The sequence below is a fragment of the Phaseolus vulgaris genome, chromosome 1, assembly GCF_051622355.1.
Source record: "Phaseolus vulgaris cultivar YP4 chromosome 1, ASM5162235v1, whole genome shotgun sequence".
Classification (NCBI taxonomy): Eukaryota; Viridiplantae; Streptophyta; class Magnoliopsida; order Fabales; family Fabaceae; genus Phaseolus; species Phaseolus vulgaris.
The window spans coordinates 54,381,840-54,395,777 of record NC_143498.1 but is presented as its reverse complement, the minus strand read 5'-3'; the positions used below and the strand labels follow the sequence as shown (position 1 = coordinate 54,395,777).

At 33.0% G+C, this 13,938-nt stretch overlaps 2 protein-coding genes across 2 annotated transcripts; one reads left to right on the top strand and one right to left on the bottom strand.

The window, feature by feature from the left end:
* Nucleotides 1–3,700: 3,700 nt before the first annotated feature.
* LOC137815204 (putative pectate lyase 5) lies at nt 3,701–6,862 on the top strand. Its single transcript, XM_068618286.1, has 4 exons — nt 3,701–3,921; nt 5,220–5,957; nt 6,094–6,232; nt 6,449–6,862. The coding sequence occupies exons 1-4, from the start codon at nt 3,809–3,811 to the stop codon at nt 6,671–6,673; spliced, it is 1,215 nt and encodes a 404-aa protein (XP_068474387.1). The 5' UTR covers nt 3,701–3,808; the 3' UTR covers nt 6,674–6,862.
* Nucleotides 6,863–7,722: 860 nt separating this feature from the next.
* LOC137815210 (T-complex protein 1 subunit epsilon) lies at nt 7,723–12,034 on the bottom strand. Its single transcript, XM_068618296.2, has 9 exons — nt 11,654–12,034; nt 11,263–11,581; nt 10,818–11,166; nt 10,318–10,450; nt 10,132–10,184; nt 9,790–9,892; nt 8,601–8,767; nt 8,242–8,355; nt 7,723–8,135 (listed from the first exon to the last, which is right to left on the bottom strand). Exons 1-9 carry the CDS (start codon nt 11,850–11,852, stop codon nt 7,965–7,967), a joined length of 1,608 nt encoding a protein of 535 aa, XP_068474397.1. The 5' UTR covers nt 11,853–12,034; the 3' UTR covers nt 7,723–7,964.
* Between the last annotated feature and the right edge of the window lie 1,904 nt (nt 12,035–13,938).

The following is a 13,938-nucleotide window of genomic DNA, read 5'->3' as shown; positions in this document are numbered from 1 at the left end:
GGATAGCCCTTATCACATGGTGTGGAAAGAAAACAGATTTATGAATCGTCATTGGTAATTGGAATCACGTAGTTGAAAGTTGGGACCATTATCTGGGACAAGCATCTTTAATGGCTTGTGTGAGCATTGATGAATCAGACACACAGTGTCTATTGCTTAGACAGATTGCTGAATTTTTCTCTGACATGCAAGCCAGTGAGTTTGAAACGCAACAAATAATTTTTATGGCACCAAATTATCACATACAAAGTGACAATAGTTGAAGTTTAATATGTGAATCCGACAACAAACTGGTACTGCTATAAATGTCACCGCCAAACAGTTATTTTCAGATTCGACATTGTACAATTGAAGGTTTGGCATCTATGTAAAAAACTATACATTTTGTCACATCTTCTGTCCTTTAATTTCCTATGTCTTCCGATCCAAAGTTTAAGAGATAGTATTGCTAATGTGAATTACTACATTTAAGATATTGTCTGTTTTAGAAGTTGATGTTTCGTCACAATTTTATTTTAGAAAGATGTTTCGAAGGGTTCAAATGAGAAAATAATCAACAATGTCTGAGTTGACGATATCGAAATAGTCTGTATTCAAGTTTAGCAACTCTTCATTATGGTTATTGTTAATTAATCTATATAATAATTACACTCTCTTAAAGTGGTGATTTTGAAACATTAGATCTGAAAAACATGAGGATTGAAGTTGGAGATAGTAAACCTATTTTCCAGTATTCCTTTCATCCTCATCATCCTATTACAATATAATAGATATGTAGATGTGACATTTTGAAAATTAACATGTCAAATACATTTAAAAGTAATATTTATCTAGTCCTCTTTACAATAATGAAAGGAAAAACATCTACTCTAAATACTTTATGTTTGAAATCAAACTCATAAATGATTAACACTATCTTTGATTGAGGGTAGGAGTGAAAAGGAAAAAGTTAGTAGATTGAGTGAAAAGTTTGTAGATAATATAATTTATGTGATTACAATAAAAATAATAAAATAATTGTATAAAATAGAAATTTATGAAAACAGCTTTATCTTAAATTTGTAAAAGTTGATATACTTTTATTAAAATTAAATGTATATCTATCAATGTTTATTTGGTTATTTTTAGTTTGAAGTTTGTAATTATAAAAAAAGTCTAACCTACTCTAGGATTTATCTCTGTCTTAACCATTCATACAATGCTTAGTCCATGAATTTTAATTTTTTTTACACTTTCTAAAGCATAATGTACATGCAGGTCCAAAATTATTATAAACCTATCCAAAGCATTTTTTACTATTCACTATTTGTTAATGCATTTCATAAATCAGTTGTTTAGGATTTAGAGTTTAGTTTAACTTTCTAATTTGCCTTCATAAACCCTAAACCCAATCAAACACACTAATGGAAGAAACAAAAAGAATAATTCTTGATATAAAGAAGTTAAGCAAATGGTTGGAAGGAGTCACATTTGATTGAGTTGTTAGGATGAGAAAGTAACTCTACTCATCACATGCAAAATCTTCTCATCCTTTATGACCCTCCTACTTACTTCCTATTAGCATCACTTTTTTTGGGCCCCAACTCCTAGGGTACTTGCTTTTTTTGTTGGGGCCTTTCCACCTTCCACAACCTACATGTAGGTCCAAAATTATTATAAACCTATCCCTAGGAGAGGGGCCCACAATCTAATCTCTAACAATAATGTGCTCACATGAACAAATGAGAAGTTTCACACACAATAGGGCAGAGTATCATTACTTACTCTTCCTTTTACACTTCATTCATCTACTGCAAAATATTCACATAATTACGTAATTTAACTTTTTTCTGAATTAAGTAAATATTAAATGTAGATAAAAAAATTACTTAAGAAGTTGTGTTAATCTAAAATTATGTCACTTTATGTTAATCTATCTCTAAGAATTTTCAAATATTAAACAGTAAAATTATATTAATTAAGTTTGATAATAATTTAAAAATTAAAAAATTATTCATATGTGATTTTTATTAATAATAAAAATAGTGTACAAATTGTTATTTAAATTAACTATCTAGATTTTACTTACTAATATTTTAGATTTTAAATTGATCTATTAATTCAGAATAAAAAGTAATAAATAACTAAAATCTTGATAGTTTAGGATTAGATATTAATTTAAAAACTATTTTATAAATTTGTATTAATAATAAAAATTAATTTAGATATCAATAAAAAAAATTTAATTTATAAAATATCTCTAATTTACTTAAATAGTAACTATTTATTTTGATTTTTAAAATTAGTTTCTCTTTAATTTGTGGTGTTATATTACCAATTTTAATAATTAAATTATTGACCTTTATCTAATATTTTTTGAAAATGAGTTAGCTTAGTAATATTCTTTTTTTACGTTATTCTGTAACTAGTGTTTTATATTTGAATACCAAACTAATTTTAATAAATACAAAAGTGAGTGTATGAACAAACTATTAAAACAATTAAAGGTTTTTTTTATATCTGCCGAATGCTAGGAATAAAGAATCTCTTAAGTCTATTATGGCTTTTCATGATTTTTAAAGAACCACTTTGAACCTTATACAAATATTTATGCTTTCTCTTCAAATAACAACTTTTCATAAGCACGTTTAGAGAATAATGTTTCCTTCAAAACTATGTTTTTAGACATCTTTAATTTATTGGGACAAACAAACAAATCAGACGGCAGTTTAATTACCCCAAAAACTTAAAAAAAAAAGTGTTTAATTACTTTTTTATATTAAGTTAATTGATCCTCTCTTAGCATTACATCAGTTTAAAGTTTTCTATACAAATCAAAGAGAAAAGTAAATATATTATTTAAAAATTGCATCAAAATAATCTTACCCTTTTACTCATTTTAGATGCTGCAAATTCGAATATTGAAAGAAAAACAAAAACTATGAAACATGCAACACTTCGATCACAATCCGAGGAATGCATATGAATTGTTGAACACATAAAATAAAAGTGTTGGGTTTGTATAGGGACGTTTCACTGAGAACGAAGGGCACATTCAAATAGTAAAATTGTTTAGCAGAGGAATCTTACACAAAACCAACATCTAACTTTTCTTGGACCAATATTATTAGGGTTCATCAAAATAAATTGATAGGATCCATGTTCATGGGGAGAGTGAAAATGTGAAATTGATCAATCATCAATAAAAAAAACAAAAGTGTACCTCATTTGCAGCAGCATAATTGATGGATGATAGACAAACAAAGTGTCTCATTCATTTTGATGCTGGCAACTCCAAAGGTAGCTTTTAGCTGCTACATCATGTCTCAAATTTCAGTGTAATGCAATAAAAAATAAATTTTAAGTCCGATTCAATCCGATAAAACTGCAACTTATAAGGTGAGGTTTACATCCATTTTATATACTATAAAATGTTATGAGATCTTCAATACACTCTTTCATGTCGAGAGTGACAGTTCGTGTGTGATTTTAAATGATTTTGATACTATCTTAAGAAGTAGACTTTTAGCCTAACTTAACCTCATAAAATTGATTATAAGTTGAGGTTTACATACACATGTTCTAATTTTTATTTAATGTGGATCTTCAACAACTATAATTTGCTAATTGAAATAATGTTCTATAGACTTTATAACAGTGTAAATTGACCTTGGAATATATAATCTACAAATCCAAGAACTTAAACAAGCTACTATAGTTTAATCAGGAATCCATTATCCTTCTCTCTACTTATATATAAACTCAGCTTTTCCATCACTTCTGTATAGGAACTCACAACTGTACAAATTCTCACTTTATATTATACATTATGCCATTTTCATTCACATTCATCTTCCACCTTTTGCTTCTGTCCCCATCTGTGATTTATGTTTCTGCTTCTCCTGTTCAAGATCCTGAATTGGTGGTCCAGGAAGTGGAAAAGTATGTTATATACCATACTTTGTTTGCAATATGTTACAGTCTTGCAATCTTGTTCTAAACTTCGATAATAACTGTTCATCATATATTATTATAAATTAAATTCTTGAGTTTGTTTTTTCAGTTCACCTTTTCTTAATGGTGCTGTGGTTCATAGCTTTTACTATCTTCAATTTGAAATTCAAATTCTCGTAAACTAATTATGTATGTTAATTTCAGAAATTTAAACATCTTTCTGAAGTTTGGTTTTTTCTATGAATGACATCTATAATTCACTTAGTTAGTGTGAGATAAGACTTTGCTTTGTGCTGGTTATTATTGTTGGTGTGTAGTATATCTCTAAACACTTTTCTCTCCTTATATGTATTTTTCATCATGCACTTCCATTAAGAATACAGTAGAATATTCCCCGCATGTTTTTTTGAGCATGTCACAGTGACCACAATTTGTTGTCGAAAGTAGCACTTCGAACAGAAGAAACATTTGTTAGTGACCACAACCTTTTATGACGAAACGTATTTGGTACCGACCTTAACACGTTTCGTTTTTTTTTATTAGGAGAATTTTGGGTTTTGATTCTCATTAATATTAAGGTTTCTCATTTAACCCTATACACATTTTTTTATTAGCAAAAAAAATAAATAGAAGTGAAACACTTTAGCAATGTTCTCATCCTTATACAAATCAAAAAAGAAAAACACTTAGTCTTCTCCTAACACTACTATAACCTTCTACCGACACCAACAGCTTAACAAAACATCTGCAAACACCCAAAAAACAACTAAGGAACTAACCACCAATCTAACACATCATTTAATCAACTTCATACAAACTAAAAAATCAATACATCAGTTAGACTAAAAAATCAATACATCAGTTAGAATAAGAAAACTTGTACTGGGATGTGTGTCCTTGTTCGAGAGTGTGACCACTTTGGTGGGTTGATGTAACTCTATTTGTTGAGTTTCTATATTTTGTACTGGGATTTTATCTTGATTTGTACTGCATTGTTTGATCCTTAGTTGATAGGGTGTTAGGAAACTTGTTTTTGGAGTTTTATATAAGGGTTGGGACACCCTAAAGTATCTTTTTTTATTTTATTTATTCTTTGTTGATAAAAAAAAGTTAAAATAAGAAAAAACAGTTGAGGGTGTTGAAAGTAATCCAAAAACAAAACATTTAATTGAATAAGAATGAACAATTCTAAAACATCAATCAGAATACTTTTAAAAATGGTATTATTTCTATTTTTCCAAATCATATACTTTTCTGATTAAGCATGAGCATGGCTTTTACTGTAGGAGCATTAATGGGTCGAGGAGAAACTTGGGGTATCTTTCTTGTGGGACGGGGAACCCCATTGATGACTGTTGGAGGTGCGACCCCAACTGGGAAAGGAACCGCAAGCGTCTAGCTAGTTGTGCTATTGGGTTCGGCAAGAATGCCATTGGTGGAAAAGACGGCAAACTATATGTGGTGATTGACTCTAGCGATAATCCTATAAACCCTAAACCAGGTACACTGAGACATGCTGTTATCCAAGAAGAGCCTTTGTGGATCATTTTCAAGCATGACATGGTGATCAAGCTCCACATGGATCTCCTTGTTAATTCTTACAAAACCATTGATGGAAGAGGAGCAACCGTCCACATTGCAGGAGGGCCTTGCATCAAAGTGCACAAGAAGAGGAATATCATAATTCATGGAATACACATTCATGATTGCAAACGAGGTGGCAGTGGATATGTGACTGATTTTCCTAACCATCGCAGTTGGAGTGCAGGATCAGACGGTGATGGGATCACTATCTTTGGTGGGAGCCATGTTTGGGTGGACCATTGCTCCTTGTCAAACTGCTTTGATGGCCTCATTGATGTTGTTCATGGGTCAACGGCCATCACCATTTCCAACAATTATATGACACACCATAACAAAGTCATGCTCTTGGGCCACAGTGATTCCTACAAAGATGACAAGAACATGCAAGTCACCATAGCCTTCAACCATTTTGGTGAAGGGCTTGGAGGGAGAATGCCTAGGTAAGTTCTTTCATACCACAATTGAATAATTTTCTTTTATCAGTAATAAAAAATAAATAAATATGAACATATCGTCGTATAGTTTAAGTAATATTCTTTGAGAGATAAGAGCCTGATATCCTACCCAAATTTGCAGGTGCAGGTTTGGATACTTTCATGTGGTGAACAACGATTACACACATTGGCAGCATTACGCAATAGGTGGGAGTTCTTCCCCAACTATTTTCAGCCAAGGCAATAGATTTCTTGCTCCAAATAATGAAGACCATAAAGAGGTGAGAGTTACTTAATGTGAATTGATTTTAAGATGAAACTAACATGTATAATTGTCATGCTCATGCTTGCCAAGTAAAAGAATAAAAATATTTGTTACTATTTTTGGACAGATGAATTCAATATAGATAACTTTTCATAGTATCTTGAATTGGAGTTTTCATAGGATTTTTCCATAATACTTAGAATAAATTGAAAAAGACAGTGGGTGATTTCAGGTGACGAAACATTTTAAATCATCAAAAGGAGAGTGGAGGAAATGGAATTGGAGGTCTGAAGGAGATCTGATGTTGAATGGTGCCTTCTTCACAGCGTCTGGGGCAGGAGCAACAGCTAGATATGATAGGGCGTCAAGCATGGCAGCAAGACCACCGCTGCTTGTGGCTTCAATCACGGCGGGGGCTGGTGCGCTTAGATGCAAAAATGGCCACCTATGCGGCTAGACTGTTACTAGGAAACCAATTAAGCTACAATTTCCATTTTTCTAGTGAGTGTTGTCAGAAGTTACATTCATTCCCATGAAGGGGCAATGTATGATGGAACCGTGGTGTTGATTAAGTTATATAACATAATAGAGTATTAGAGAGAGATGAATTGCTGAATGAATGTGTTTCATGCTACTGTTGACACTAGACTGTAACAAAATTGATTCCTCAAGACATGGCATCAATGACAGAAGTACAAGCACTCGTAAGCTACAACAGTGCATATCACATTCACACCGCCAACTCAATGGCCTAAGAATGCACAAATATTGGATTTTAAACAGTTAAACCGAGATGCTATAAATTTAACTGTTGTTAATTCTCATTAATCACTCGAGTTTCAATTAATTTTTTCAATAGCTTCTTCCTTAAATAAAATTTCACTCCCGCGGGACATAGCTGATTCTTCCTGCACCATATGAATTCAAATTCAAATCCGCACCTCTAAAACATCCGTTTTTCCCTTATAATAAGAAGTTAACTTTTCACAAATTCTAGATATATAAATTCACAATTAATGTCATTTCCAAATTTCGTCATAAACTTACCTAAATAACCATCAAAATGTCCAAATCCTTAATTACACATAAAAAGTTCTAATCTCAATCCTCAACATCATTATTCCAAATATAAAAATCCTTAACTCATAACATCATTATTACAGAAACTTAAATGAAATATAAAAAATAACATCATTATTACATAAACTTAAATGAAATATAAAAATACCATTCGGGATATCAAAATCCAAAATATATAACAATCACCTATGAATTTATATCTTCTGAATTTGTATCCATAAGAAAAATAAAGTTATAGACAATGTTGGATTTTAAATTTTGCGTTAGGTGCATTTCTTAAATAATATGATGCAGGAGAAATTGCCCGGGGTCGAACAAGGTTCATTCTACAATAAAATCGAGAACTTCAAAGCTCTAAACACTTTCGCCTAGACTACATTCACTCAGAACCATTTAGGGCCCAAAAATAAGACTGAGATCACAAAATTTTAGTCGGCCTAAAAACAACTGTTAAAATGTCTATAAACAAAAACAACTAATCCATAATGTTCTAAAGATCAAAAGAAAACAATTGCTTTAAATAAACAAAAACAGCAGTCCAACTCCGATACAAACCGGGCTAAAATCTTACATTTCAAGTGCACATACGGACTGTGACTACAATCAAACCGATCAAACAAAATACAAGCAAAATTCAGAATCTTGATGTAGAACGTGACTGACTAATATCAGTAATCAGATGGGGAAATGACATCGTCAATTTTCAATATCATCTTGACAACTTGAGTAGCGAGTAAGATTTGTTGTTGCTTTCCGATCAAAGTTTCAAAGACATTTTGCTCACGCATGTCATTAGTGCCAACATCATTACAATCAATTCCAAAGTGAGGGTTATTATCCTGAAGGCAGAATCAAGGTCAGCGCCATGATACACATAAAAGTATATCAACACCAGGTACAGATGTTTAACATGGTAAAAAACAATTATCATGTTCAATCCATTACCTTTATTTGCTGAGACTTAACAGCGGATAATGTTTCAATTGGTTGGAGGCCACTATTTTCAGCGAGGGCCATTGGGATGGCCTCCAAAGCATCCCCAAATGCTCTAATAGCATACTGCATGGAAAGAAAATACTCAGCCAATAATACTTGGGGAATACCTAATAAATTTGTTTGTTTAAGCAAAAACATCATTGACAACTCAACAACTCTGCATCACCGCTATGCACTATCAGTGATGACAAAATTGTTTTCAATAGCTTCTTTAAACAGGTCCGATAAATCGATTCACTGAAAATATAAAAAATTTATTCTGACAAATAATAAAAAGTAAACCCAAATGAGTTTAATGATATCCATACCTGTTCAACTCCAGGGTATCTATCAGCAGCAGCATCGACAGCTATAGAGCAGGAAATTTCAGCTGAGCCACCACCATATACAATAGAATTGTTACGGATAAGATTCCTAGCCACGCACAAGGCATCATGAAGGCTGCGCTTTGTTTCCTCTATGATCATTTTGTTACCTACGCAAACGAAGATAAATGCTTTCATTTTGTCAAAGCTTGAATAAACAATTATCAGTCTTCAAAATGTCTAATTTAGAAAGCTCCAGAAAATTTTCATAACTCAAATAGTTACAAAGCCAAATAATAGAGGTGACATTCAAGGCTACATTTTGGATTGATGAAAGGTGAAATGGAGATAATGGAATGTAACAGACTTGAGATCCATCATTTGGATTGAAAAATGAAGGGATGAGAAATGTAAGTAACAACCTATTTCTTACCCCTCAAATAGGAGGGTATGTATGAGATGGAGCCCATATTTGATTTCTTAGTTTAATTATACTATTATATTGTCATTGTGAAGAGTAATAACCAACATCATCTCCAGCAACTCCACACCTATTCTCACACTTGCCCCTCTATTGCATACTGTCACATGGTTCACAACCCAACCAAATTACTTTCGCAAACAATAGTAGACTCTTACCAAGCTTTGGCATGTTTGAGAAATGTTAGTAAAGTGTTTGATGGAAATTCTGATGGAAACATTGTGGGGTTGTTCTAAGGGCCCAATTTATTTTTTATAAAATATATCAGCTCTGCATTTTATCAGTATAAGAAACCAGTTACAAATGAAACAAATGAAAAAAAGACAACTATTCAAAAGTGACATTTAAAAAAAGAAATGTAATGAAAAGTAGACAGATAAGTATAACAAATGAAGATTAAAAATAATATTTTAGTATTTCAAAATAAGGAAAACAGTAATAAAAATAATTATTTATTATGCTTTGTTCGGTATCCTAATAAAGGAAAGAAAATTATGTTCCATTCCATCATTAACGGTATTCTGTTATATAAATTTATATTCCATTCAATTTATATTCTACAATCCGTTCGTAACTCACCCCAGAGCAATAAAGAAATAAATACAGTATTGAACACGCTACAGTTAGAAAATTATCTTTCTCGCAAAGGGTAATTATATAAAGTTCGAAGAAAACCAGTAAAATGAAGGAATCAAAACAGTATGGTTTTACCTCCACGGATGAATATTGTTACAGCCCTTGAGTTTGCACAATGTTCAATGTACAGCATTCGGTCTTTTGTTGTACCAAAAGACTTTTCACGAACAATGCCAGCCTTAAAAAAATTAAACAAATTAATGTAGCTTTGTTAGTTGTCAAATGGACAAACGAACGAAGTATGAGAATCGTTAGTGCACAGTACGTCACCCCCAACAAAGGATACAGCAAGAATTTTACCACAGCTAGATGTTCGAAATTACTAACTTCACTAATGCATGTAGTTTCAAAATGTCAAAAACTGTAAAAAATATTGCAGTTCTTTTAAACACCTTAAAAGAAATAAAGAGAGTATACCTTTCCCAACTTTTCTGTAGTTAACTCCTGGAACCTGGGAACAATTCTTCCACCTGTATTCACAAATAGAACATTGTTTTGTTCAAAAAGCAAATAAGAACACGAGAAAATCTACAAAGCCATAAGATAAAGTTGTGCAAAGAACCTACAAGCTTCCCAGGCATACATAGTTAAATTAAAACATACCAGTTGCTATAGCTATCAATTCCAACTCTACACCACCAACCCATCTGACAGCTGGCAAGTTCCTGTGCATTAAGAGATGATTTGCTTCATCGTCAAAACCCCATTGGCAAATGACAAGAGTTGCACCAACATCCTGCAAACCAATATGTCAGTTCGAATATATCCAAACACAGTCTAATTTCTAGGAAGACAAAGGATACAGTGGGGTTATGATAATAAGGCTAATTCGAATTTAAATCCCAATAGGCTTGCACACGGGAATGGATTCTCTCCAGAAACATTTTCACTATATTAGATCCTAACCCATCAAATTATTTTATTGATACAAAGTATGCTTTTAGTATAAAATGCTAGTTTAATAAAATGAATGGTGGAGATAAACACACATGACCTTCTTAAGTTTTTTCCCGAGAGGATCCTTTCCCCTAAACCACTAGGTTAACCCAAGGAAACACAGCATTTCAATTAGAAGGTTAAAAAAAAGTAAAGAGAAATCCCACCTTGCATTTTTGAACCATTTCATCAAAATACTTCTGTTCCTGCACCCTCAACGTCTGGAACTTCTCCACTGTGTCAATGTCAACCTTATGCTTAGTCTTTGGCTTGGGAGGCTCAAACGGGCAAGTCAGGATAGCAATATTAGCATCCTCGATTTGCTTAGGCATTTGAGGATGGCTCATATCCTTATCAACAACTATCCCATAGATCAACTCAGTGTCCTCCAATTTACCCCCAACTTTCCCTTCCACCTTAATCAGATCCAAATTAACATCCTTCCTCTCCAGATCAGCAACGGCAAGAACAGCCTTAACAGCGATCTCAGCCAGGCTACGCTTGCACCGATTAACACTACAACATTAAAACATACAACAAACCCATTACAATAAGAACAATGCAAGCAAAGGCAGAGCAATCAATCACCAACTACAGTCAAATTTCAGTTACATCTTGGAGGAGAGTGTGGTCATGCAGGTTTGAATGAGAGGCTCCAAATTGGACTCGCCGAACTCGAACTTGTTGGCCACGCGATCGAGATGCTCGACCGAGATTCTAGACGCCGTTTCGTAACCCTCGGCGATCCTGATGGGGTGAATTCCCCGCTCCAGTAGGCGCTCCGCCTTCTCGAGAAGCGCGCCGGCCATGACGACGACACCGGTGGTGCCGTCGCCGATTTCGTAGTCCTGACTCCTCGAAAGCTCCACCATGAGCTTCGCGATTTGGTTGTCCACGTCCATCTGCTCGAGGATGGTGGCGCCGTCGTTGGCTGCAAAACGAAAAAGAGTGAGTGCAGGAAATGGCGCACGCGTTCACGTGCGAGGAAGTTAGTAGAACTTACTGATGGTGACGTCGCCGTCGGGGCTCTGGAGCATCTTGTCCATGCCTTTCGGGCCGAGGGAGGTGCGGAGGATCCGCGCGACGGCTTTGCCGGCGGATATGTTCGATTTCTGAGCGTCCAAACCTCGGAGTCTGCTCTTCTGCTCCTGCTCCTTCAGGATTATGAACGGCCTTCCGAACTCGTCGAAAGCCAACGCCATTTCGATCGATCGATCTCTTCTTTATCTCTTGCAGAGAACGAACGATCGCGAAGAAGAAGAAGAAGAAGAAATGGAAGAAGAATAAGAAAGAGCAAAAACACTCTTAAGCCCTAACCCCAACCTTCTACTATGCTTCTTCCTTCCCACCTTTTTCTGATATTTCAATTACCGAATCACAACCCGAAGGCCTCACGGGCTTAGCCATTTTCTGTAATATGGGCTAGGAAGCCCAAGCCCATTTGTCAAATTATCCATTATGCTTCATCAAATTTTGGGGTAAGTTTCTTCCTGAACCCCTACTTTCTTCTTCCTGCACCTCCACAATGTTACGCAAAGACAAACATATCCCTAATATTTTTTAAATACCCTAAAATGCACACAATACCTATACTCTACTCTTTCTTCTTCATTTGTACACAGACTACACGCAGACAAACTGCATTGTTCTCTCAACGGCGGCGCTACTCTATCTCTTGGCACTGGAGGACGTTTCTCTCGATGGTGATTTGTGGTGTCTCTGACGACTTGGTGGTGGTTGGTGGTTTCTCTTTACGGTTCTTTGTTTTGAGAAGAAGGTAAGTAATTTTCTTTTGTTTACGAGTCTATAATTTTGTTTTCGTTATGGATTTTCATATCCACAGTATATATGGTGTGATTCCAAACAATGTAGTTCGCTAGGTTTATAGAACAAAGAATCTGTACTTTGTTTTTTGTCTTCCAGAATATTGAATCCATAAAACTCATAGATTGGTGCATTCGTAAATTTTTCGGATTGATGAGTCCAATAATCTTCCATATTTATGGATCCGTAATATGTTTCCGGATTTCATAATCTATAGTAATGTAAAAAATACATTCCAGATTCACACATATCTAATTAAAAAAAATGCAGGTGCCCTTTTCAAATAAAAGGTCAAGACTAGTTGATATTTAAAAATTTCGGGGCATAGGAAGAAAAACGTAGGGTGCATAAAGGAACTCCTGTTGGCTGGGCTGTGAAGCCCAAGCCCATTTGTCAAATTATCCATTATGCTTCATCTAATTTTGGGTTTTAGTGTTCTTTTTTCCCGACTCTCTGATATACTCTTTTTATCGGTTAAAATTATTCAAAACTATAAATTGAAAAGTTATTATTTAAAATAACTACAAATATCGTGCAAACAAATGTTGAGTAAGAAATATTACATTTTTACTTATTAAAATTTATTTTTATTTTAACTTTAGGGAAACACTATTTATATTAATTTGCTAGAATGTTCTAAAAAGACAATAATTAGTATATTTTAAAAACAATTTTTAACGAGAGGAACAAATAAAGCAAAAAATTGTGTCTTATTTTGTTCTCTTTGGTTCTATTTTATTCGATGGAACTAAAATTGTAACATATTGAATTTTATTTTATTTTTATTATGAGTCAAACATAAAATTTAACTAGATAACAAATACTATTTATTATATTTTCTAATAATGTTAAAAACTTTAAAAAAAAGACAGTGTAAAATATAAACTTAATGAGTTTGTTAAAAAATAAATTTATCTAATGATTGTATTTATCAAATCGGGTATAAATATATCTTACTATATAATCATATCAAATGGTATAGATTAAGGAAATAATATTTATCAAATTATATATAATTATTGTATGTAATATTGTACGAGTATCAAATTATATACAATTAATTTAATAATAATATAATATTATTAATGTACCTACCTGATTATATTGTAATTTTGAAAGAGAAACTTTCTATATATTTCTTAGACTATAAGAAATATTTTTTCTTCTTATCATTTTCTTATAATATATATTTCGTGACAGGCTATGTAATTTTCATTTGATATAATCTTTGTGAATCCGATAGTGCAATTTTTAAAATATTTGAAAAACTATATACTTGCATTATTTGAAATACTTTTTTTAAATTTTCAAAATAATGTTAAAAATGAAACTGAATTTACCCTCATCATTAATGACTTCTAAAATCCTCTTCCCATCACTTATTAATAAAATAATAATATTTGTTAATGGCAAAAAAGTTTTAATACTTTGCATAAATTAAAAATGTCTCGTAAAAGGATTACA